The sequence below is a fragment of the Budorcas taxicolor genome, chromosome 18, assembly GCF_023091745.1.
Source record: "Budorcas taxicolor isolate Tak-1 chromosome 18, Takin1.1, whole genome shotgun sequence".
Lineage (NCBI taxonomy): Eukaryota > Metazoa > Chordata > Mammalia > Artiodactyla > Bovidae > Budorcas > Budorcas taxicolor.
Window position 1 is genome coordinate 42,013,001 of NC_068927.1, and position 27,000 is coordinate 42,040,000.

Sequence of the window (27,000 nt, forward strand, 5' to 3'; positions counted from 1 at the left end):
AGCAAGAGAAGCAAATCATGTAAATGTAGAAAGCACTGATTAGTGTAATCCTCAGATTGTTATTTTATACATTAACCTGTACGGGGAGAATATGAAATTGCAGTGCAGTGAGAGAAGTTTTAGAAGTGAAGCATTTTTGAGAGAAATATCATTTAAGACTTATGCAAACTTACCCTTTAGCCTTTCTGTTCTAGTCTGGTTTTAATGTGCTGTTCTTAACATGGAAAACTCATAGGTTGAGGCCCTCTTGTGGTCTGTTAACCAAAGCAAATAGCACAAATGGAGCTATGTAATGGAGATCTTAATACGTGATAAGTCATTCATTCCTTTCTTTATAATAATTTTTAAAAAGTGGCTTCCGAGGGAAAAAAGAGGAAAATATTCCTGTATTCTATATAGTTTACTGATTTTAAAATTTGCCAATTATTTTATAATTGAATGTGTATATATGGTAGCTGGACACTGACCTAAAGAAAAATAGGTTATTGGGTAGACTATCATTGTCATCTTGGGCATCTAACTTGATTAGTTGTAAGTGCCTTAAAAATATATAATAGGGTTGGCCCACCACCCTCTCCCCCCAAAACACACACACACACACACACACACACACGCACATGTGTATGTGGGGTTTGGGAAATTTGTTGTTTATATTCATACTGAGTTGCTTGACTTGAGAGGGCCAGGAGTTGTATGAGGCATTGGAAGAAATAAAAATTTTTATTAGTGAGTTGGTCCAGTTAAGCTTATTTGCTTTTCCTAACATTATTGGCAAGGTCTTGTCAGTGTGTGTGGGTGGGTTTGTGGAGGAAGTGAAGAAGTAGCAGCATCAGTCAGTGTTTTAAGGAAAAGCAGATACAAAGCAGCTGCTTTTCCTTGTACCCGGTAAGATTTATGATGGTTGAGAACAGTCCAATACTGTGAGTATCAGCTTTGAGGTTAGATAGACCTGGCGTTAAAACAGATTTTATCTCTTACAGTTCTCGGGCAGTTTGTAATATTGAGGAAGTTACTCCATCTCTGAACTTCAGTTTCCTCTTTTTAAGAAGTGAAGACTCATCTTATTGAACTGTTTCATCATAAAAAGTCTTGGCATTTACCAGCGTTATTATTATTTCTTAGTTCAGTTCAGTCGCTCAGTCGTGTCCGACTCTGCCACTGCAGCACACCAGGCTTCCCTGTCCACCACCAGTTCCCGAAGCTTTCGCAAACTCATGGCCATTGAGTCGGTGAAGCCATCCAACCATCTCATCCTCTGTCGTCCGTTTCCTCCTGCCTTCAGTCTTTCCCAGCATCAGGGTCTTTTCCAAGAAGTCCGTTCTTCGAATCAGGTGGCTTAAGTATGGTAGCTTCAGCTTCAGCATCAATCCTTCCAGTGAATATTCAGGACTGATTTCCCTTAGGATTGACTGGTTGGATCTCCTTGCAGTCCAAGGGACTTCTTAGGAAAAGGGCAATTTTGAGTTATGAAGAAAGTGTACCAAAGGATTTTTTTTTTTTTTTAACAATTGGGCTATTGGTAAACACTCCTAATGGTAGATTGAATGTGTCTTAAAAAGTGGTATAGTAATGAAATGTGTTTTGTTGTTTCACTGTGTTTTTCAAAAGTTGATTTTAGAACCAGTCTCACTATCTTATAGTCAGTTTATTTAATAATTAATCTAGTCCATTTCAGAAGAAATAAGGTTAGTTGGCATTACTTTTAACAGAAAAAAAGAGACTGTAAAACCCCAGATGAATCATGATTTTCTCCTTTCCACAGATTTCCTGGGCAACTAAGTCATAAAAATTTACTAATATTTTCTTTTTGAATAAAAGGAGAAAACTAGAAAGATGTGAGTATAAATACAGCTGCTTGGGTTCAAATGTTTGTTGGAATTAGGTGGGCTATAAATCATGTAAAATCATGTAAACAAAGATTTAACTGTAGACATATCATCAGAAGGCTATGGTATGTATTTATACCTGCCTCTTTCATGTTTTCCTTTATTTCTTGAGTTTCCAAAATATCTTCCCTACATTTGGAAAAGGTCTAACTGAAGACTCCTGTTCTAACCCCTATATGTAACCAAGAAATACTTTTAGCGAAGAAAATATTTTGGTAGTGAAAATTTCTCTTGTTAATTGTGAAGTGGATTTTTGTTATTTTATCCTTTAATATCTGTTCTTGGGGGAAACTTATTTCAGGAAAGAAAAGGGATGGGGGAAAAATAGCTACAGCAAAATGGAGAGTTAAGATCATAAAGGGTGATGGCAAGAATACATGCCATTCTACCGGGAACTTGTTTTTTAAACATAAAAAGCATATGTGGCAAATTTACATATTTACTAATTAAAAAGGCTTCCTGGAAACATTAAGTAGACTTATCTTCTATAACCTTTAACACTGTCACTAATGGATATTGCATAGAAAATTTCATCGAAGGTCCTTTAAATAATGTAAATGATTATGAATATGTAACTAGTTAATATGCAGCCACGAAAGGATTATCATGTAGAGGTTAATGAACATTCTGCTCTTATGGTTTGCAGGGCTTTTCTTTTTGTGCTTTTGGCTCACTTCATGCTTGGAAACACATGCATTGGGATTGGAAAGGATCCTGACTGTTTTTGGGTCCCTTCTTTTAATGGGGTTGTTAAATAAGAACTTTATAAAAAGGATTTCATGAAGATTTTTTTCTTTTTCAATTTACATTTAATTCTGTTTGTCTATTTTATAATTACTGTCGAATCAGAAACAGTGAAATGGATTGATGTAGCTTTAGCCTGGTTCTTCCAGATGTAAAGTCAGTACTCTATTATATGTTATCACTGTTATTAAGTGTTGCTCTGTGATTGATACTTATTGAGAGAGCTTTATTCTAAAACCGACTTTTTATGCTGAGTTAATGTGTAGTATGGTTGGATATCTGATTACAACATGTATTTTGGTACAGGATTGCTGCCTTAGTATTTAAAATGTCCTAAAGGAAGATATTTACTTCAGGAATTAAATGTTATAATAGAGGAATTTAGTGACAGGCCAAAAAAAAAAAAGACTTGTGATTTTTAGATGAAACATGGTGCTTATATAAGATGCAGTATTGGTATTTAGAACAGTGAAGGAGAACAGTGTTTCACACTGTAACAGTGCTGTCTTTTTCAGGTGGCATTATATTAAGCATAGTAATTTCATCCCTTAGTTTCTCTTTCTCTAAAATGGTGCTACCATATTTGAAATTATTGTTTAAAATTTTGTTATCAATGGGCAGTTTAAAAACATAATTAGTAATCTTTGAAAAGGTTTTTTTTTTTTAAGTTGCTATTCACATGTTCTTTTTTTTCCCCTCCCTTACTGGTTAGTGTTCTTAGTTTTTTGAGCATCTTAAGAATCTATTGAAATATATTTAAGGAAAACAAGTAAGTTTTATGTTTAATTTCGTTGTCTTAGTATTATAAGCATAGCTTAAACTGACTATGAAGTGCTTAAAATTTTATCATAATTCACCAGGGGAGCAAAATGGGCCGTTCAGAGCATCTCTTTATCCCAAGTATTTCTTCTTGAAATGTAGTAGAAAAATATCACTGTACTCATTTTTAATGCATCAGAATAAAAATTACAGGTGAAAACATTTGAAGATATACTGACAAAATAAAATACTTTCACTACTGTCATTTTTTTTAAACTGATGAAATGTTTATGTTACATTGGTTTTTTGTTATTTATAACATTTGTGTATTCTGCAAAATATGTAACATTGAAAACAGGCCTGCAGATTGTACAAAATACTAGTTATCTTATATCATATGTCACCTAATAGTTATGAAGTGGGTTTTGTACCTAAGTATGAATCGGAAAGCTGTAATTTGTTCTGCAGTTATCAGCCTGCGTTAGAGAGGTATGATAAAGTGTGCTGCTTAAAAACTAACATTCGCATCTCTGTGCATTTGACAAATAAAAATGTATATCGAGGTGCTTTTAAATCTGTAAAGCCACTACTGTAGTTTTCTGATACAATGATTTTGTAGCTTTGTGCATTGTCCTGTTTTTTCATGAGTAGTTATCTGTTTTCATGACAGGTGGTCACTAACTGCCAAGAGAAAATCCAGCATTGGTGAGTGAGAGATCGTTTTATTACCTTTCTGAAATACTAATGGAATCACTAATTTGTATTTTTAAAAAGTACAGTTTTTGCATCCTATAATTGAATTCTTCTAGTAATCTCCATTTTGAAGCCTTTTGGTACTAATTTATATTGTCTTTAATTGTTTATTGAATTCTGTGTTCCCTGATTTCCTGAAGTTGCATCACCATTTGTGTTTATTTTAATATTTTAATTGCTTTCTTTTTCCCTTCCTTCGTTTCTTCTTTTAAAGTTAGAATAATACTATTGTTATGAAGTTGAAACTGATGCATTTTTTAACTTGACTAATCAGCTTTATTTTGGGACTGTTTTTTGTATATGTAGTAGAATAATAATTAGAATCAATTGTTTTAAAATAATGATGGAAATATGTCAGATACATTTTCCAAAGTTTGAAAAATCTAATTAATTGGCTGCATCTCAGAGCTTGCTTTAGAGACCACGCTGTTAAGAATATATAGAGAAAGAAAGCATATCTATTTTAATGTGCTAATCTGTAGTTAATAGGACAGTGCTTGGTAAATAACACATTTCTTGTGTCTTCTGAGGAAAATGCTCAGTTTAATGGTGAATAAAATCTTATGAGTTGTCATGAGGTATAGCTGTTGATCTTACGGATATCAAATTACAATATATCCATGCTGTGTTTACGAAGATTTTACTGAGAGAACAACAGGAGCTGTCTTGATGATTGTCTGCAGGGTTATTGCAAAATCATGATAACTGCCCCTTTAGTGGTGAGATTAAACCTTTGGTTATACACCATCAAGCATATAATATTTTAGATTTATTTTAAGAGGCTTTTTCTTCATGCCTGAGAGATCTTCAAGGAAATAATTTATAGTTAGTGTATATCAAATGTTTTTTGGTTTAAATGCACATAGGCTGCAAGCAGTGGATAAGGGTAAAAATTGGTGCCATCTGTACACATCATCTTATTAAATTCTGACTTTTGGCTTGCAGAAATAATCTAAAACTAAATAATATCCATTTTATAAATAAAAATTCAGAGACTTCATTAATTTTCAATAAATGCAGAGTTGTAGCTGCATCCGTTGGTGGTTTAAGTCTGTCAGTATTTCCATAATGGACCATTTACTTTTCATTTTACATTCAGTCGAGGTTGAAACTTGAAATGTTGGTCAAAGAATTAATATTTTTCACCTGCTAATTTGGCAAAAGGGATCCATTTTACAGATAATTCCCAGGTGAAGTTTTACAGTGTGGACTTTATTGGATTTGGTAAAGAATTCAGGACATTAGAAAAAGGTTGATTCACTCAGAACAGATACTGATTTACACAATGTGTGAATGACACCTTGCTTCTGGTTTGTGTTTTAAGATTCTTTCCCTTCTAGACTGTGAGTTCTTTAAGGCTAAGGGGACATGTTTTCTTCCTTTTATCTATAGCACCTCCTACTGTGTTTGGCATGGTATAGGCACTTAATAAGTGTTTGAATAAATAAAGGCCAAATATTTGATTATTTTATGTATAACGTTTTTACAAGTACCATATAGTTATGTACAGCATTTTTAGAAGTACTACATAGCATTACCCAAGGCTGATGAACAGTGATTGACAGAAATGTGTCATTTACATCAGAGCAGATTCATATGAATCTGTCTCAGTTTCCAGATTTTCTGTAGCTCCAAACTACAGAGCTTAGCATATTTGCCTCCACATATCTTAAAGTAATATAGTACCTATCTACATGTTAAACAATTAAAATAACTTTTCCAGTTAATTTGCATTTTCCTCTGAATTATTTTTAATATGGCTCAGGAAACAGACTTTTATGTTTGTTTTTAATGAGGATCTGATATTGCTGGAATCCAAATGGCCAGTGAATTTACCAATTTATTACATTAAAAAACTGAAACCAAGTGTCTCCATTGCTCTGAAAGCCAGGAAATTGCTATTTGGGAGTGCTGTGGAATTCTTGTGATGTTTTTATTATCTTAATTCCAGAAACAATGATTGAGTTTCTACCATATGCCAGTATTATACTGCTGTTTGGAATTGAAAGACCCTGCTATGGAGAAATTCAGCAGTCCCCTGACCTTTTTGGCACTGGGGATCAGTTTCGTGGAAGACAGTTTTTCCGTGTACTAGGGGTAGGAGGAATAGTTTTGGGATGATTCAAGTGCATTACATTTATTGTGTACTTTCTTTCTATTATTATTACATTAGTTCTACCACAGTTCATCAAGCAGTAGATCTTGGAGGTTAGGGACCCTTGGAAAAATTCATAGTTGGCCACTGAACAGGGAAATTACAGTAATTCTGTGCTAGTTGGTTAGAGATAGGAAGCAAAACAGAGACATTATTTTTAAGGATGTTTCATGCACAACTTTTAAAAACATGTTGCTTTTCACTAACCTTTGGTGTTATAGTCTAAAATACAATTCATGTAACGAAGTTCCCCTTCTTTCTGAGTACATACCAATATAAAAAGGAGGAGCAAAATATGTGATTTTTTTGAAGTGTTGTCTTAGGCTAGTGATGTTTATGTTTGTTTGTGCAGTTTTAGAAAGTTCTTAAAGGGAAGAGTAATGAATTAGAATATTACCCTTCAAAGATAATCCTATTTTTTTTTAATGTAGGACACAAAATAAAAATATGTATAGAAAAGGAGTAAAAATCATCCAGAGCAATGAGATCTGCCCCCAGAAATCTCTTTGAGAAAATTAATTCAGATCCCAGAACTTTGTTTTACTTAAAGACATTTATAGTATTTGTTTAATTAATAACAGATTAACAGGAAATGTTTGAGCCTAATAGTTGAGAATTTGTGTAACATTTTTAGAGCTAGTAGTGGTTTTCAATTTAGTGAAGATTTAAGAAAATTTTTAGCTACATCTTTTTCCCTATGTAATTCTTTTTACTTAACTCAGGAAATAAGGCATTATAAAATCCATACACTATTTTCTCATTAAAATGTCAGAGTACTTCCTAGTGTTTGATCCACGTGGGGCTGATAACTCTGTGTAGATTATTTGTAATTTTTTATCCTTTTAATTCTTTCCTAAAGAGCATGGAGGGATTTGGAGGCACAGACCTATGTTGGAATTCTGTCATTTTCTAACTTTGTCACCTTGGGTGAATTATGAAGATTCTTAAGTTTTCTTCTTGTAAAGTGATTAACTTGAAGATCAAGTGTGAGATAATGTCTATAGACTATCCAGACTGGCCCTTATAAATGCAGTAACTCTGAAATCTTTTTTGAAAAGTTTTAAACTCATTGTTAGATGAAGAAAGAAGGAAAAATCAAAAACCCTCCAAAGCTTTGTAAATATTCCTGAATATTTTGTGTTCACACCCTTATCTCTTATCCTGATGGAGAAGTGGTTTACTGAGTGGTATTGTTAAGCTTTTATTGTGTTCAAAAAACTTTCATTATGAAGAGTTTCAAAGGGTGACGGAATTGTGTACTGAACCCACATGTATCCATCACTCTGCTTCAGTGATTGTCAACTCATGGTTTCATCTGAACTGTTTGTTTCCTTTTAAGACAGTGCATCCTACCCTCTTCCCCCATCTCTCAACCATTTTGGCGTGAATCTGAAGCAGATCATTCCATGTGGACATATTTTAGTATACATCTTAGAGACATAAAGGATTCCATATTAACTTTTTAAAATGTAAGTTAAAACATTTGAAATCATGACTACACCTGGCCATCACCAGGTGGTCAATACTGAAACGCATTGATTACATTCTTTGCAGCTGAAGATGGAGAAGCTCTATACAGTCAGCAAAAACAAGACCAGAAGCTGACTGTGGCTCAGATCATGAACTCCTTATTGCCAAATTCAGACTTAAATTGAAGAAAGTAGGGAAAACCACTAGACCATTCAGATATGACCTAAATCGAAACCCTTAAAATTATACAGTGGAAGTGACAAATAGATTTAAGAGATTAGATTTGATAGACAACAGTGCCTGAAGAACTGTGGACTGAGGTTCGTGACATTGCACAGGAGGCGGTGATCAAGAACATCCCCAAGAAAAAGAAATGCTAAAAGACAAAATGGTTGCCTTGGGAGGCCTTACAAATAGCTAAGAAAAGAAGAGAAGTGAAAGGCAAAGGAGAAAAGGAGAGAGATACCCATCTGAATGCAGAGTTCCCAAGAATAGCAAGGAGAGATAAGAAAGCCTTCCTCAGTGATCAATGCAAATAAATAGAGGAAAACATTAGAATGGGAAAGACTAGAGATCTCTTCAAGAAAATTAGAGATACCAAGGGAACATTTTTCCAGTAGTCATGTAAGGATGTGAGAGTTGGACTGTGAAGAAAGCTGAGCACTGAAGAATTGATGCTTTTGAACTGTGGTGTTGGAGAAGACTCTTGAGAGTCCCTTGGACTGCAAGGAGATCCAACCAGTCCATTCTGAAGGAGATCACCCCTGGGATTTCTTCAGAACGAATGATGCTAAAGCTGAAACTCCAGTACTTTGGCCACTTCATGCGAACAGTTGACTCATTTGAAAAGACTCTTTTGCTGGGAATGATGGAAGGCAGGAGGAGAAGGGGATGACAGAGGGTGAGATGGTTGGATGGCATCACTGACTCGATGAACATGAGTTTGAGCAAGCTCCAGGAGTAGGTAATGGACAGGGAGGCCTGGCGTGCTGCAGCCCGTGGGGTTGCAAAGAGTCGAACATGACTGAATGACTGAACTGAACTGATATTTATATAGTTCAAACTTTAAGAGGTACAAAAGGGTATAAATGGTATGTAGTTTCCCTCTTCTCTTGAAAATCTCACTTCTCTTCTTGCTAAATAACTGCTTATTTTTACCAGTTCCCTGCAAATCTTTGCAGAAATTACTTGCACAAGGGATGTATATTTGTATGTATATATGCCTCTATGTATGTATGCATGCATGTGTGTTCTTGTATGTGTATATTCTTCCACATGTTTATATATATTATACTCCCACTCTGATTAAAGTACAATCAAACTGTACACTGTTCATCACACTATATAATACTATATTTTTGAGATGTTTTTAATCAGTAGTTACTTTTTTTGTTCCTATGAACTACATTGTGTGTCAGATGTCTAATTTTTAGAGTTACCAAATACTTTTTGGTATTATTTTTTTAAAAATAAATATTGACCACAGGATAGAGTATGACTTCTCAAAATACATCCTTACTAAGCTGTTGTATCCATTTTTTATTATTCTTTAATAAAAGTACTCCAAGTGTACTGATGACAACCATTTGCCTGTATAATGTTCTTTGGTTGTGCATATTGGACTGAACTTACCTCTGTTGTTTTTTGCTGATTTTGTTTGGGCTCACTTGGGTGGTTGCAGCCCCAAAATGGCCTCACCTGCAAGTCTGGTGGCTAGTGTGTGATGCTTAGCTGGGCCTCACTTTCCATGTGCTCTTTTTATCTGGCTTACTTTATATGATGCTACAAGGACAGCAAGAATGGAAGCTGCCAAGTCACCTTCTGTTGGTCAAAGGAACTCATAAAACTAGACCAGGTTCAGAGGGAGGGGAAATAGACTCCATTTATTGGTGAGTGGATTGACAACAGATTTATGGTCATTTTTAGTGCACTGTAGATGACTTCTGTTGAACATATTCCACAGAAAAAAGTCTCATTACCTGTGTTGATTTGTGAGAATTAAATGAAATGTGGTATGTGATGCCTGCAACATAGAAATCATCTATATCTTAGGCATTGTTTGTAATCATAAGTTACATGCATATGAATTGTTAAAAAAAGTCTTGTTTACTGCAAATTATCTTAAGAGAGTTTTAAGTATTAAGTGAAGTTATCTATGAAGTTACCTGAAGCAGACTTAAATGAAAACATTAAATAAGCTGTTTTATATTGCTAAGATGTTTAATCTTGGAAAAAAATAAATTTGGAGATAAAAATTCTGAAGCTTTTGAACTTTGAGAGGGAGATTGTAAAGCAGACATGACATTTGTTATTTTTCAAGAGAAACTGGACCCAAAAAATACAGTTTTTAAAATTACTATTATCTTTTTTCTGATGTCATGTGTTAATACATGGTTTGGGATGTTAATAAGTAAGTTTTGAAATTCTTGTGTGTAATGTTTCAAAGCAAATTAAGATCCCCCCCAAAAAGTATTCAAGTTGAATGTTTTAAGAATGATTTTTTAAGAGACAAAATTTGTATTAAATTTTTTATTCTGTATATAAAATGAAAACATTTATAAAAAGGTTGAAATGAGAAAAGAATAAAGGTATATTTTCTCATAATTCTGAGGAGAAGCTAAATTCTCTCCCTCTCTTGAAAACATTTTACTTTGTTTCTTTCAGCTTCTTAATTCTATATGTGTGTTTATGTCACAAATTTCAAATTATAAATGGGTAAGGCTTTTTTCTTTTCAAAGAGTTAATGATTTGTAAACTGTAATTGCAGTTTGTTACTTCTAGGAGTCCCCTGCCTAGCCTTTATGTTTTTTTTTTTTTTTGAAAAAACCACACTAGTTTGATACTTAAGGCATTTCTGAAAATAAAAGGCAAAATTATGTGTTATAGGGGAATTTTTTTCCTCCCAGAGAGTATTATAAAGTATTCTAGAAAGAATCCCTAATGACATCTCATCATTTAGAACATAGTCTTTGATGATGTTTCCAGTGTCCATGTACTTTATTTGGTTCACAATTTCTCAGAATCAGCTTAAGTCCAGTGAGTATTTTGGTATATCTGATTGAGGCTACATTTCAACTTGATTTGGCTACCTCATGATTTTTCATCTTTGTGTTAACCATTTTAGGTTTGAAAACTACACTTTGCATTCTGAGTTTTTTCATTTTCCATTCAGTTTTGCTTATTTTTTATACAGTGAGAGCAGCCTACAATAAAACTTTCAAGCACAGCACTGTGTGAGGATGAAGGTTAAATATTGCAACAGTACTGCTTGACTGAGAGGTGGCTCACTCGTGAGTTCACGCTCTTTTGAGATATGTATGCTTAGTAGCTCAGTCGTGTCCAACTGTCTGCAGCCCCATGGACTTTAGCCCACTAGGCTCCTCTGCCCGTGGGATTTTCCAGGCAAGGATACTGGAGTGGGTTTCCATTTCCTACTCCAGGGGATCTTCCTGACCTAGGGATCAAACCCGTGTCTCTTGCTTCTCCTGCATTGGCAGGTACATTCTTTACCACTAGGGCCACCTGGGAAGCCTTTGTTTTTGAGATACAGAAGTCTAAATTCTAATGTACTGAGACAAAAGGAGGTGTCGGTATCAGTGTGTGATTAAGGAAAATGTAAGCTATAAAAAAAATTTGGCTTGTGTACAGTTTAATGTTTTTACTAATTTGTTTTGAACTCTTGACCACATTGGTGACAATTTTCCCATTTTTAAAAAAAAAATTTAAATTGAACTAGTTAAAAATAATTTTGAGAATTTTAGGTATTTGCTGGGTTCAAAGCCAGGATTGCTGTTTTGTTTTTTTTTTTTGTCATATAAGACCTCTTGAAACAAATAGTGACCTCAAGGGATTTATGAGTGGGCTTCTATTGAAATTGATGTAAAATACAGGGCCTTTTTATGAGGAAAGGATCTAGAGGTTTTATCAGTCTTTCATAGGTATCAGTAGCCATAAAGAGTTACGAGTCACTGTTCTAAGAAAACAACACACAACAGTTTACTTTTTTCTAAAATGCAATTTAGGAATAAAATATAGAAAACAAGTTGAAATGACAAAACTTAGAAATTATGTTAGACTAAGTAGAAACTGATGCACATATTCAAAGCTTAAGTCAGTTATAAATTTAACATATCTAAAGTCATCTTTTCTTATAAGTTCCTTCTTTGGATTTGTTATAGAAATATATATCAGTTGTAGAAAATTTAGAAAATAAAATAAAAATTACCTCTAAACTCATCACCTAAAGCAGTTGGGCATTTTGAGGGTGTTTCTTTCATACTTAGAGTAATGTATTTTTGTAACTTTTAAACTTTCTTATGTTGAATTCATGTCTCATTTTATTCATAGAGCAAAAGAAGGCTGATAAAGAAACAGGCACCTATGGTAAACTGACAAATCTCAAGTTACATGTGCATGGTTATTGGTATGGGGCACAAACAAATTCCCCTGTCCCACCTTTGCTGTGTATATTCATTGTACTCTCTTGTCTCATTGCTGAAAAATTGAATAAATCTAGTAGAATGTTAAGACTTCCCTGGTGGCTCAGCTGGTAAAGAATCTGCCTGTAATGCAGGAGACCTGGGTTCGAACTCTGGGTTGGGACGATCCCCTAAAGGAGGGCATGGCAACCCACTCCAGGGTTCTTGCCTGGAGAATCCTCATGCACAGAGGAGCCTGGCAGGCTGCAGTCCATGGCGTTGCAGAGTCAGACACGACTGAGCGACTAAGCAGTAGCAGCCATACAATGTTAGATGCATCTGTCTCTGTTGAGATAATTTTGTTTCATTAAACTTCTGAAAAATTACTAAGTTTTTACATTTAGGTTCATCTTTCTATTTCTAAAAATAAAGTTTTCTCGTGGACTCGAAATATAAAGAACATGGATTATTTCATCAACATCTTCTGATATGTCTCCTAGGTATGAGTTGAGATAAAGGAATATGTGACCATATTGCCTGAATTTTATAGTAGATGTCATTTCTCTTACTAGTAATTTGTTTTGCCATGACCATTAAAAAAAATGCTGTTGATTTAGTACAGATATTTTTAAATGGTTAAAAGTGTATTTCCCATCAATTACAGAAGGCACAACCATGTAGATCCTTCTTTCAAGAATGTTTTTATTGCTTAATATAACCTTGATAATTTGTTTATGCTGTTTAAGAGGATACTTTTAAAAAACTCAGTCATTCCATTCTTTAGAAATGAGAAAAATTTCTCTCTTTACCATGCCTGAATTCAGCATTCCTCTGTTTTCTTAATTTTTGAGGTTAAAAACCCAGGCATCCATCAAGCCAGCAGATCTTGGAGAAGCATTGCAAAAAAAAAAAAGGAAAAAAGACATGCTATATTTGAGTGATGATCCCTGCAGCATATGGCATAATGCTTGGTTGCAGAGCAGGCGCTCAATAAATGGTGAATTGAATTGAAACAAAGGTTTCTTGGATGCTTAATAGGACATTTCAGAGTGGGTATGATGGACTAAGAATCATTTCTAAAGAAAATTGTATATATATTCCAAAATCTTTGGGTTTTATAATTTCTCAAATTAACAAACAAAAAAAAAGAATTAACTCTATCCCAGGTCAACTTAGATATTAGCATTAATGTAAACCCCTTTCCTTCTTTTCCCTTTAAGCATCTCTTGATATTTCTTCTTTTTTGTTTAGTAGGTAAAGAGAATGATAGGAGTTTTTTTTCTTTTTAAATGGGCTTAATGTCAGTACTTTCTGCCTATTACAACTTCATACTTTAAAGAGAAAAATGAACAAATTTTGTTTCAGTGAGTTGTTTTATTTTCTGTTTTTACTATTGAACGCTGGAAATTGGAGTGTTTACTCAACTTGCCTCAAACATGGGATGTAGAACTTTTTACTTTTGCTTTACAAAGGTTTTCTTTTTTGCCATGCATTTAAGAAGAGGGTTAAAGAGTTCCTTTCATATTTCTCCCATCTCCTTTCTAATGTTCTATTATGAAAATCTTCAAACCTACAGAAAAATTGAAAGAATTATATAGATGAAACTTGATCACATAGCTCCATACCTCAACCCTTAGTCCATTATTTTATGATGTGTTTCAAAGAAAATTGTGGACATCTGCATACTCCACCTGTAAATACTTGACTGTACATGTCATTTAGCTTGCTCTCTCATACTTTTTACAGCCTTATGAAAGTAAGATATTTCTCATGAGATCTATCCTGGTCTTCATCCTTAAGGTTAAGGCTAGTTTGCAGTTATGTCCTTTTTTGCTGCTGCTCTTTAATAAAAACCTTAGGTGTGTCTCAGAAAGCTTATAGCATATGATTAGCAAGATTTAGGAGAAGATTATGAAAGTTTCTTCTGTGCCATATAATAGTGCTTTAGTTCTTATTTTCTGTAAGTAACATTGCATGAGGATGTTTGGTGAAAATTAAATCTTATTTATTGGGTAATTCTTTTAAATTAAGAATTGAAGGTTGAACCTAATCTGTAAGGATCAGATATGGTGAAACCAAACAAGGAAGTCTTATCTAGTAATGGGATAAATAAGTAGGCTTGACAGATTTATCCTAACTACATATGGGTTTTATTTTCATCTGAAAAAAAGTTATTTTAAGCAGTTGGGTTCTTTGACTACATATTTTACAGTCTCCAAAAATTTAGTTATATATTTCTGAGTGGTAAAATAGAAAAAAGTCTATTCAGATTTTGGTACAAAGATACCATCCATAATACATTAGTTCTTAGAGTCATTTTGTGTTTTCTGCTGTATAGGCTTTGTGATCTTCTCTGGGATTTTTTTTTAAGCCTGGAGTGTTAGAGGAGGGACTATTTGGAGATAACTTTTTGACCAAGCACTTGACCCTGAATATTTCCTCTAGTGTGAATTTCAGGGAGAGAGTTCTTTAAGCCATAATTTCTTCCAGTGGCACTGCTTGACTCTCCTTGCCTCCCTTCAAAAAGGATTTCTGCATGAGCTGTTTTTTAAATTATCTTTTCCTTTCTTTGTGTATTTTTAGAAAACAATTAAAAATTTAGAAGTAACAACTCCGATCTTACTGTTCTCCAATATGGCCACAGTTTTTTTCTTCTAGAGAGAATTATTGATTTAGTTTAAAACTGAATATGCTTTGGAATACTGACATTGACCTCTTGTAGTGTCTTTGATTGAATCTTCTGTTCTTTTAATATATAAAAGAGATGTTTCGTTAGAAACCTGCCCCCCTTTTCAGGTGTATTTACCAAAATAGTACATATTGAATGCTAACTTTAACATTAGTTTTTTAACAATTAATAGGAACATTTAGGGCTTCCCTGACGGCTCAGTTGGTAAAGAATCTGCCTGCAGTGCAAGAGACCTGGATTTGATCCCTGGATGGGGAAGATCCCCTGGAGAAGGAAATGGCCACCCACTTCAGCATTCTTGCCTGGGAAATTCCATGGGCAGAGCAGCGTGGTGCAGTTGCAAAGAGTTGGACACAACTTAGCAACTAACATTAGTCATCTAAGCATTTGCCAAATTACTTATGTAAAACTGCTAGTATTTATAGATTTAATGAGTTCACGGTATTCAGGCATTGTGTCACTTCAGTTCTTCCAAACTGTCCCATTTATTGCTCACAGCAGTCCTGTTTCTAGAAGCTTCCTGAATTGTTAGGTTTAGTTATACTGTCTTTAAGTAAGTTGTGCTATTTGTATCAAATTGAATGAATTTTACATAGTGAAATTATCTTAGTGGGTAATACAGTCTTTCTTTCAAATTTTAGAATTGGTGTTTTTGATACTTCATGGGAAAAGGGTCATTGAAGGCTCAGTGTATTTAGGTGTTCAGTGCTGGGCAAGGTGTTAAACCATTTATATTTAGTCCTCTTTGAATCTGTGAGATAGGTATTATTTCAGTTTTTTACCATTGAAGATACCAAGTCTAGGATTAATTTGTTAAATGGTGGAGCGGGGATCGATCCTCTGGTCTGACTTCGAAGCCATGTTCTTTCTGGTATATAGGCCTGTTCCTGAAATTTCCTACCATTTTATTCATATAAAAATATCCAGAAAGATGACTTTTGCCTTAAATAAAAACATTTTATGTTTATTTATATACAGGGATTTGAGAGGAAAGTTTTTGAAAAACACTTGAGGATTAAAAATGAAAAGGCTTGCTTGATAGAATACTGGTCAGAAGACCTAGGTTAAGGTCATTGCTGCCTCTCCTTAATAGCGTGGATCTAATTTCTCTTAAATGTGTGTTTTTTTCCCATTTTTCTTCTGCTACCTGTTTTGTAAAGAGGAAAATATTGATGTGACATTTACTACAGGAATATTTTTACTATGAATTAAAATATGTGAAATTCCTTGATATTTTTAAGACTAAATAAGATGATTTTTATTAACTATGTTTGTTGCTTTAGGGGAGCTAAGGAGTAAACTGAAACCAATTCCATGAACAGTCATTTTTATTACCTGGAGAGTGATTATCTATACTGCAATTTATCCTAATTTTAATTTGATAATTTCTGCATGTTCTTTTAAATTACTTGCTGAATTGGTGAGTTTTTGTTTTTGTTATTTTTTTTTTAATTGAGAAAACCATCCCTCTGCTTTCAAAAATTTCAGTGCTCTGGTTTTGCTTGCAGCCTGCAGCCTAGCAGGGAACCCTTTGGAAACCACATATCCACAGAAGGTTTGAGACAAGTTCAGTGTAGGGCTGTTCAGTTCCAGCAGCTGTGAGAACTGAGTATGGTTCACAGTGTGGGAGAAACATCACCATTTCTGCTCCTACAGATTTATATCTTTTGGTGATCTGAAATTAGTTTATCAGGTAGCTCTGTTTATATATAACATGGAATTGACTCCAAAGCCCAAAGGAAATACTTTTTATAGTACCTCTACCTAACTTCTTCTAGCTCCTGATTGATTCTCTCTGACCTCAATAACATTAGTATGAATAACTGAAGAGTTGATGACTCCAGATTTTTCAACCCAAAGTTTTCTGAGGAGGACAGACTGAAGCATCTGCTCAGATTTTGTGTTGATGATTTCTGTTTCACAACCAGTGTTTATTCTCTTAAAAGCTTTTCTCAGCTCTCTTCTTCCTTCATCTTGAGCCCATTTCCCTCCAAACTTACTGTCTCCCTTAATTTCCAAATTTTCTTTAGTTCAGGTGATCCTCTACTTTAGGGAACAATAATTCTCAAGGTATGTGTGTTCTACATCTAAAAGCTGAGAGTCTTAATTCTTTGATAAGTGTATGGTGGAATAATGCCATTGCTAAATTTTGTAGAAACACGATTTTAAAATTAAAAAACACTTTAATCTTTAAATTGCTGAAATTAGGTTTTTGATTAGCTTATGATACGTAGCCTACTTGAGGAACCATTAATTTGGGTATTAATATAGTATTTGGTATTTTTTTTGTCAACAGGAAGAAGGTAGATAATGACTATAATGCTCTTCAAGAAAGACTCAGTACTTTGCCTGATAAGTTGTCTTATAATATCATGGTATGTTTGATATGTTTCTTTTAAAGTAGAATATTGTTTCTTGAAAGTTAACTTTGTAAAGTAAAAAGGTGTTTCTTTGCTTTATGTGTATTGATTTACAAGTTGACTCCCTGGACTAGATCAGAGATAACTACCATAGTAAGGAAGGTTTCTGTTTTACTTTATAATAATGCACTAATTGTGATAATATTTGGTATTCTTTTCCTTTTTTAGATTTATATTAAATGATGTTATGATGACATAAATGGCATAAATGTTAGCATAAAATTTGACATATTTGGTATGCAAATTTACTATGTTAGCAAACTAAGTACAACAGAAATATGGCATGTAGTCATTTCCTGTTAACCAGAGCAGCAGTAGACCATAATGTTATGTATCTTGGAGAATTAAACCCTAGAACATTGATTTTATATATATAAAGGTGCTGCTAATTTTTTTAAAATATTCAGATCTTCATATCAACATATCATTCTATTTGTGAGCCCTGAATGAGATTCTTTGCATGAATATTCTTTTTCATGAAGACTGTGTTCTTAATTTTGACCAGATATTTTGAAAATACATTGTTCTTTATTATACCAGCTCAAATATTTCATAAATTTTGTAAACCTTTTAAAGCTCTTTATTTGTTAATTCCTGTTTTGCCCCCAAAAGACCCTATTTTCTCAGAAATAATTTTCAGTTGAAAAAAATCAAAGTTAGTCTTTATTAATACTTTGTTTCTAGTTTGCTTTCATTTAGATTTATGACTGAGCAAAAAATAAATATGTTTGGAAGCAACGCTGATTTCTCTGAAGGCTATTCTTGTAAATATGCTCATTTCTTTTCTTGTTTTAATGTTGATAAATTAACCTAAATTTTTTCTAAGGTTTTCCTAGTGAAATTATAATGTTAAATGTCCATGAAGTTGACACTTTACTTTTCTCAGTGAGGAGATTTTTTAAAAAAGACCTCCACACAGAGCTTTTAATGCTGTTTCATAAAATGTAGTTTTTAGTGTTCTTAATTTTTTTTTAACCTTCTTTCTCTTTTTTTTTTTGAACAATAGGTACCATTTGGCCCCTTTGCCTTCATGCCAGGAAAACTTGTCCATACTAATGAAGTCACTGTTTTACTTGGGGACAATTGGTTTGCAAAATGTTCAGCAAAGCAGGCTGTTGGCTTAGTTGAGCACCGGAAAGAACGTATGTACTAATTATAAATGATGTTTCTTTGCTGGATATTTATTGGTTCACAGAGTGCCAGGCTGATGGACTGTTTGTTATTAACAGTACCTTGAACTGATTTATTAGATAAGTGTCACAAGTCTCCAGGCTATTTTCGATTCTGTTGAATTGGAGATAGTTTGAGCAGATCCAGCATTTGAAAATGTGGACTGGAGAATGGAACATCTGGGTTGGAAATGTCACCCACATTAGCATGTTTTTAGAAATTACCAGGTGTGAAAGTCATCACACATGGTTTTGTAGATAGCAGATGGATAGATATAAGAATTGGGGTCATTTTATATTTTATAATTGGTTTGCTTTAGTTGCTTTTCAAGACTTTAATTTTCCCCGGAATACTTGAGAACACAGAGGAATTTGCTTCCTGCTTATTGGACTAGGATAACTATCTATTTGCAAAGTAGAAACAATTCTTAAACATGTGTTTTGGTTTGGAAGAACTCATGTTTCCATTTTACAGAAGAAAAGGCCAGGTGTGGAGAAATGCTATCTATAACATCACAACTTAAATGGTTTGAGGTTTCTGCCTCATTTCATTGAGGTCATTCTAGTTTTCTTTAGATAGTGTTTGTTGGTTTATGTATATCCATCCATACATTTTTTAGTTGGTTTGATTCACTTGGGCTCTAACTTAGTTGCATTTTAATATTAGGTCTGTTTAATATCTAATACATGTTTTTATTTCTGTAATAGCATACTTAAATTGATAGCATAATATCACCATACCTGCTTTTTACTCTTCTACTTAAATGTGTCTCTGAAAACAAATTTTTGAGGCTCCTGCTGTTTAAATGAGGTCATGTGGATAGAAAACAGCCGAGTTTTCTAAAGCTGAAATTATTTCACTTATATATGAGTGGGTACTAGTTGGAGAACTCATTTACTCAGTGAAATCCTGGAATCTATATTTGGAGACTCTAATTGCAAGTCAAAGCTTATAAGTTTATAATTGATATATATTTTGATCTTTTGTGACACTAATCAGAATCGTATTGTTTGGCCTGTGTATAATTCCTGGCAATGATAATTCTTTTGGCATTACCACATTAAAGTAAGTCATGTATATTAGAGCCAAGAGAATGGGTATAATTCTTTAAAGGTCTTTCTTAATGGTGAAGACTTGCTGTATTTACTGGGGAAACTGCTGATAAGAAATCAGTTCATCTTTTGAAATTTGTTCACTTTGATTTTCATTTGGATGTTTCAGCAAAGAAATCTTTAGGATCATTTTGACTTATATTAATGAAAGAACACTTTTAATAGATGAGAGCTCTAGAATGGCAAAATATTTTTTGGTAAATCACTTTCTAGTGTTAAATACATGTTTTAGGAAGTGACCAAAGCAATGACTTTTGGGATCAATATTTATCTAAAATATTTTTTGGAATATATATATAAAATTATGTTTGAGAATCTGTTTTGGTAAATGAATTCTAAATAGTTGTTTTCTTCACAGTTTTATAGTAATTTATAATTGAAGAAATTGTTTAGGCATATCTAGTGTATTTAACACTAGAAAGTGATTTACCAAAAAATATTTTGCTATTCTAGAGCTCTCATCTATTAAAAATGTTCTTTCATTAATATAAGTCAAGCCTGGCGTGCTGCAATTCACGGGGTCGCAAAGAGTCGGACATGACTGAGCGACTGAACTGAACTGAACTGAAGAAAGATACTTTATTTTTCTTAAGGCAGAAGAAATATAACAGGTTAAACATACTTACCTCAGGGTCAACAGGGTAATGGGGGAAGGTGAAGGAAGGTCATTGAATGTTTAAAAAATATTAAAAATAAAGGATAAAATGGGTTTAACACAACAACAGTAAGAGGATTCAGAGGCAGTAACTCAGAGGAAGAGGATTTCTAAAAGAAAGATGGCAAGCTCAGTGCCCTACCCTTTTGCTCATGTCTGGCATTTTGTCATTTAACATGAATATGAGCAGCTTTTTTAGTTTTCTAATTTTTTAAATGATTAGAGTGAAGTTGGCATTTTATTTGGTATACTGTTTTATTAGTTACAACTAATTGTGATTAAAGATTTGTTTAACCAGCACTGCAATCAGGAAGCAGAATAGGATTCAGGATATACCATAGTCAGTCAGGACACAGGACCACACCGAAAACTCTCCTGTGTTTTCCTTTTTATGGTCATATACTATTACCCCTGATCTGTCTCTATCACCTTTTCCAGAATGCCATATCAGTGGAATCACACACTAGATAACCTTCTGAGACTGACTTTGACTCATCTAGTTTGTTCTGTATATGAAAAGGTAGTAGTATAAACACTACTTCATTGCTGAATAGTGTTCCATTACATTCATGTACACAGGTTTTCTGTTTATCCATTGAAAGATGTTTGGGTTTGCTTCCATTTTTGGCAGTTACAGACAGAGTTGCAATATATCTTTTTGTACAGGTTTTTATGTGACCGTAAATTTTGTTTGCTGTTGAGACATACCTGTTCTCTTTTGGTGTCTGGCTGGCTGTCCTCATAGATGGTATTCCTTCCTCTGCACTGCTTCAAAAGAGCTTAAGAATTGGTGTTAATTCCTCTTTGAATGTTTGGTAGAATTCATCTGTGAAGCCATCTGTTCTGGGCTTTTATTATTAGAAGGTTTTGGATTATTAATTAAATCTTCCTTGTTCTAGGACTACACAGATTTTCTGTTTCTTCTTGTTTCAGTTTTAGTAGTCTATATGTTTCCAGGAATTTGTCCATCTAGCTTATCAGGTTTGTTGGCATTTAACTATTATTCTTTCATATTCCTATTTCTGTAAAATAAGTAGTATTATCACCATTTTAATTTTTTAATTAATACACTTCTTACTTAAGGTTCAGGTTTTTATTCTTCCTCTGCAGGTTTACTGCATATTTCATTTCAGATTCTATATGTGAGTGTATAAAGGCATCTCTGTTTTTATTTATGGTTTCAGTCATCTGAGTCTTCTTTCTCTTTTTTCCTTGCCAGTCTGGGTAAAGGCTTATCCATTTTGTTGGTCTTCTCAAAGAACCAACTTTTTGATTTTGTTGATTGTTTTCTGTTGTTTTTCTTGTCTCTGTTTTGTTTATTTCTACTCTAATCGTTGTTATTCCTTCCTTCTGGTAGCTTTGGATATAGTTTATTATACTTTTCAAGTTTCTTAAAGCATATAAGATTATGATTTGAGATTTTTTTAAATGTAGGTTGTTTACAGGTATAAATCTCTTAGCATTGGTTTCTCTGCATCCTGTAAATTTTGATCTGTTGTGTCTTCATTTTTGTTGATCTCAAGGTATTTTTTAGTTTCCTTTATAATTTCTACTTTGACGCATTCATTGTTTTGTTAAATTTCCTTGTTTGTTAATTTTCCATTTTGCCTTCTGTTGATGGTTTCTAGTTTCATTTCATTTGATTGAAACCATACAAAGTATTTTTTCCAATCTTGTGGAAAGGTTTAAGGCTTGTTTTGTGACCTATCATGTGGTCTTTCTTAGAGAATGTTGTGTTTCCCTTAGAAGAATGGGTACTCTGTTCCTGTTGGGTGAATATTCTGAATGTATCTGTTAGGTCTATTTATTCTATAGTATTATTAAGGTCCTCTTTCCTTATCAGTCTCCTTTGTGGTTCTTTTGTCCTTTATCATCCTCTGTTGACATCTCCAATTCTTATTGTAGAACCACTTGAACTGTGTCATTTTTTGCTTCATATATTTGAGGCTCTGTTGTTAGGTTGTGTGTATTTTTTATATTTTAAAATTTTATTGATGTATAGTTGATTTATAAGTTTTAATTTTTATTATACAGCAAAATGATTCAGTTATACATACATATATTCTTTTCCATTATGGTTTATCACAGGATATTGAATATAGGTCCGTGTGCTGTACAATAGGACCTTGTTGTTTATCCATCCAGTATATAATAGTTTGTATCTGCTAATCCCAAGCTCCCAATCACTCCTTGCCCCACTTCCCCTCTCCCTTGGCAACCACAAGTCTGTTCTCTATATCTGTAAGGCTTTTTCTATTTCATAGCTATATTCATGTGTGTCTTAGTTTCAGTTCAGTTCAGTTGCTCAGTCGTGTCTGACTCTTTGTGACCCCATGAATCGCAGCACGCCAGGCCTCCCTGTCCATCACCAACTCCCGGAATTCACTCAGACTCATGTCCATCGAGTCAGTGATGCCATCCAGCCATCTCATCCTCTGTCACCCCCTTCTCCTGCCCCCAATCCCTCCCAGCATCAGAGTCTTTTCCAATGAGTCAACTCTTCGCATGAGGTGGCCAAAGTACTGGAGTTTCAGTTTTAGCATCATTCCTTCCAAAGAAATCCCAGGACTGATCTCCTTTAGAATGGGCTGGTTGGATCTCCTTGCAGTCCAAGGGACTCTCAAGAGTCTTCTCCAACACCACAGTTCAAAAGCATCAATTCTGCAGTGCTCAGCCTTCTTCACAGTCCAACTCTCACATCCATACATGACCACAGCAAAAGCCATAGCCTTGACTAGACGGACCTTAGTCAGCAAAGTAATGTCTCTGCTTTTGAATATGCTATCTCGGTTGGTCATAACTTTTTTTCCAAGGAGTAATCGTCTTTTAATTTCATGGCTGCAATCACTTTAGATTCCACATATAAGTGATAATGTGTGGTATCTGTCATTCTCTTTCTTTCTTTGCTTTCCTTAAGTGTGATGATCTCTTAGTCCATCCATGTTGCTGCAAATGGCATTATTTCATTCTTTTTATAGTTGAGTAATATTCCATTGTATATTCATGCGTTTGTATCCATTTATCTGTCCATTGACGTTTAGATTGTTTCCATGTCTTGCTATTATAAATAGTGCTGTTGTGAATTTAGGGGTGCATGTACTTTTCCCCAGTTATAGTTTTGTCTGGATGTATGTCCAGGAGTGGGATTGCTGGATCATATGGCAACTCTGGTTTTAGTTTTTGTGAGGAACCTCCATACTGTTTTCCATAGTGGCTGCATCAGTTTTGAGTTCCCACCAACAGTGTAGGAGGCTTTCTTTTTCTCCACATCCCCTCCAGCATTTGTTATTTGTAGACTTTTTGACGATGGCCGTTCTGACTGGTGTGAGGGTGGTACTTCATTGTGGTTTTGATTTGTATTTCTCTAATAATTAGTGATGATGAGCATCTTTTCATGTGCCTGTCCATTCTCCTAATCTGTGCCTTCCATATTGTAGTTTAATACATTTACCTTTATAGTAACTTTATAGAGTATTGCCATTTTATTATTTTTTGATATGTCTTTTGTACAGCTTTTATATATCTCATTTCCTTCATTATTGCCTTCGTGTGTGTTTAGTTGGGTTTTTTTCTTTGTGGTAATGTGTTTTGATCCCCTTTCTCATTTCCTTTGTTAATGGTTTATAAGTATTTTGTTTGTAGTTACTATGGAGATTACTTACAACATTGTAAAGTTGTAACAATGAATGTATTTTGAATTGGTTCCAACTTAACTTCAGTCCTCCATATTCTGGCCTGGAGAATTTCATGGGCTGTATAATCCATGGCGTTGCAAAGTCAGACATGACTGAGCAGCTTGCACTTTCACTTTGGGCTTCCTTGGTGGCTCAGCTGGTAAAGAATACGCTTACAATGTGGGAGACCTGGGTTTGATCCCTGGGTGGGGAAGATGCCTGGAGAAGGGAAAGGCTTATACACTCCAGTATTCTGGCCTGGAGAATTCCATGGACTGTATAAGTATAGTCCATGGGGTTGCAAAGAGTCAGACACGACTGAGCGACTTTCACTTTATAACTTAAATAACTTAGAAAAACTTTTCTGTATAGCTCTGTTCCTTCTTTATATTATCAGTGTCACAAATCATACCTTTATATTGTGTACCTATTAACAGATTTATGATGATTTTTTAACGCGCTTCTCTTTTACATCCTGTAGCAGATAAAAAGTGGAGTTACAAACTGTAATGATAGTTATACTGTTTTTAATTTTTGCCAGTGTTTGCCTTTCCCAGAGGCATGTAGCTTCTAGTTACTGTCTAGTGTCCTTTCATTTCAACTGAAGAATTCCCTTAAGTTTTTCGTAGGGCAGGCATAACAATAAGGAACTCCTTCAGCTTTTGTTTATTTGGAAATGTCTTAATTTACCCTTCTTATGTGAAGGACAGGTTTGATGAATGTGGGATTCTCAATTGAGAGTTTTTTCTCTCAGCATTTTAAGCCTATTGGAATTCTGATATCCAAAGTTTCTATTGAGAATTCTGCTTATATTGTTATGAAGATCTCTTGTGATGATTTTCTTTGTCTTTGCTCTTTTGAAGATTCTCTGTCTTTCAAAAGTTTGATTATGTATCTTGGTGTGGGTCTCTGGGTTTATTCTACCTGGAATTAGTTGAGGTTTTTGGATTTATTGATTTGTTGATCTTTGGGCAAATTTAGAATTTGTTTGGCAGCCTTTATTTCTTCAGATAATCCCTTTGCCACTTTCTCTTCTTCTTCTTGAGATTTCCTTAATGTACATATTAATCTATCTGATATGTCCCATGAATCCCTTAGGCTCAGTTCACTTTCTTCATTCTTTTTCTTTCTGTTCATTAGACTTGATGATTTCAAATGTCTAATCTTTGAGTTCACTGATCCTGATTTTCTTGTGCTTGTTCAAATATGTTGTTGACCCTGAAGTGAATTTTTGAATTTAGTTGTTATATTTTTCAACTCCAGAGTTTGTCTGGTTCCTTTTTATAATTTTTATCACTTTGTGGATGTTCTCACTTTCTTAATGTATTGTTTTTAAAATTTACTTTCAGTTCAGTTCAGTTGCTCAGTCGTGTCTGACTCTTTGCGACCCCATGAATCGCAGCACGCCGGGCCTCCCTGTCCATCACCTACTCCCAGAGTTCACTCAGATTCATGTCCATCGAGTCAGTGATGCCATCCAGCCATCTCATCCTCTGTCGTCCCCTTCTCCTCCTGCCCCCACTCCCTCCCAGTGTCAGTCTTTTCCAATGAGTCAACCCTTTGCATGAGGTGGCCAGAGTACTTGAGTTTCAGTTTTAGCATCATTCCTTCCAAAGAAATCCCAGGGTTGATCTCTTTCAGAATGGACTGGTTGGATCTCCTTGCAGTCCAAGGGACTTGCAAGAGTGTTCTCCAACACCACAGTTCCAAAGCATCAATTCTTCAGTGCTCAGCCTTCTTCACAGTCCAACTCTTAACACTTTAGTTATTTGTATTTCTCTTTAGCTGTTTGAGCATATACACAGTTGTTTTAAAGTCTTGTTCTAGTATATCTGATGCCTCTGTTTCTTCAGGGAGTTTCTGGAGATTTATTTTGTTCTTTTGAATGGACTATGTTTTCCTTTTTACTGTATCCTTTAAGATTTTCTGATGAATGATGAAAATTGGGCATTTGAAAAAACAAGTGTATGTGGAATATGTATTGCAGATAATAGGCTGGTAAGAAACTTTTGTGATTTATCTTATGAGGCAGTATGTGTATTCTTTAGTATCTTCAGTGAGGTATATCTTAAATGCATTGATATTTTGTTATAAAGTATAAATTTTTGACTTTTGGTTTTATCTACATAATAAATGTAGATAGCTTTAAAACATCATATACCTTAAAATAATGAAAAAGTAGCATCCTTCTGTGTACCTCTCTGCTTCTAGTCCTCACTCCATAGAGATATTTCATCTAGTGTTTAAGCTAATTTTTTGCTTTGTTCTTTTTATGTATACTTCCCAAGTACTTTGCATATTCTGTTTTCTTGATTCTTTTTTTCCAATTTTATGTAGTATCTATTAGTTGCCTACCTATAATTGAAGGATAACATGTAATTTATTTACATCATCTTCTCCCTGTCCATCAATCTCTTTAGTATTTTTTATTACAATTTTTGTTTGCTCAGCATTCATGCTTAACTGTAATTCCATTTTTGAACAACCTTTCATTTGAAGTTTACTGTTTTATTTTTGTTTGTTGCATAAGTTATATATCTATTGTTAATTCAGCCAAACACTTTTATTCTTGGAGACCTCTGTACTAGAGTCCTTCATAGTCTTGCTTTGATTTGTACTTGCTCCCATCTTGAGTTTCAAAGAATGTCTATCTTCCTAGTCTTTTCCTTTATCACTGTACCATATCTTTGCCTCTTATTTATTTCCTATTTCTTGATTCCCATGGCATCTCCTTTCAAGTTTTACTCATTTTGTTGGAGGGTGTGTGTGTGTGTGTGTTAGTCACTCAGTCATGTCCAACTCTTTGCAACCCCATGGACTACAGTTGGCCAGGCTCCTCTGGCCCTGGAATTCTCTAGGCAAGAATACTGGAGTGGGTTGCCATTTCCTCCTTCAGGGGATCTTTCCAACTCAGGGACCAAACCTGGGTCTCCTGCATTACAGGCAGATTCTTTATCGTCTGAGCCACCAGAGGATAACCTTCAGTAGTTTTCTAGAGGGTGTGTGGGAGATACATTTTTTGAAATTTTGCATGTCTGCAAATATTTTTTATACTCCTGCTTTTTGTAACTCATCTATTTAGAATTCAAAGTTGA

General features: G+C 34.3%; 1 protein-coding gene across 1 annotated transcript in view; it reads left to right on the top strand.

The window, feature by feature from the left end:
• Positions 1–27,000, top strand: part of URI1 (URI1 prefoldin like chaperone) — a 60,359-nt gene that overhangs the window by 17,140 nt on the left and 16,219 nt on the right. The window contains exons 2-4 of the mRNA XM_052656199.1: positions 4,060–4,094; positions 17,171–17,249; positions 18,301–18,436. Coding sequence (XP_052512159.1) covers positions 4,060–4,094; positions 17,171–17,249; positions 18,301–18,436 — 250 coding nt within the window. The remainder of the gene's footprint in view (positions 1–4,059; positions 4,095–17,170; positions 17,250–18,300; positions 18,437–27,000) is intronic.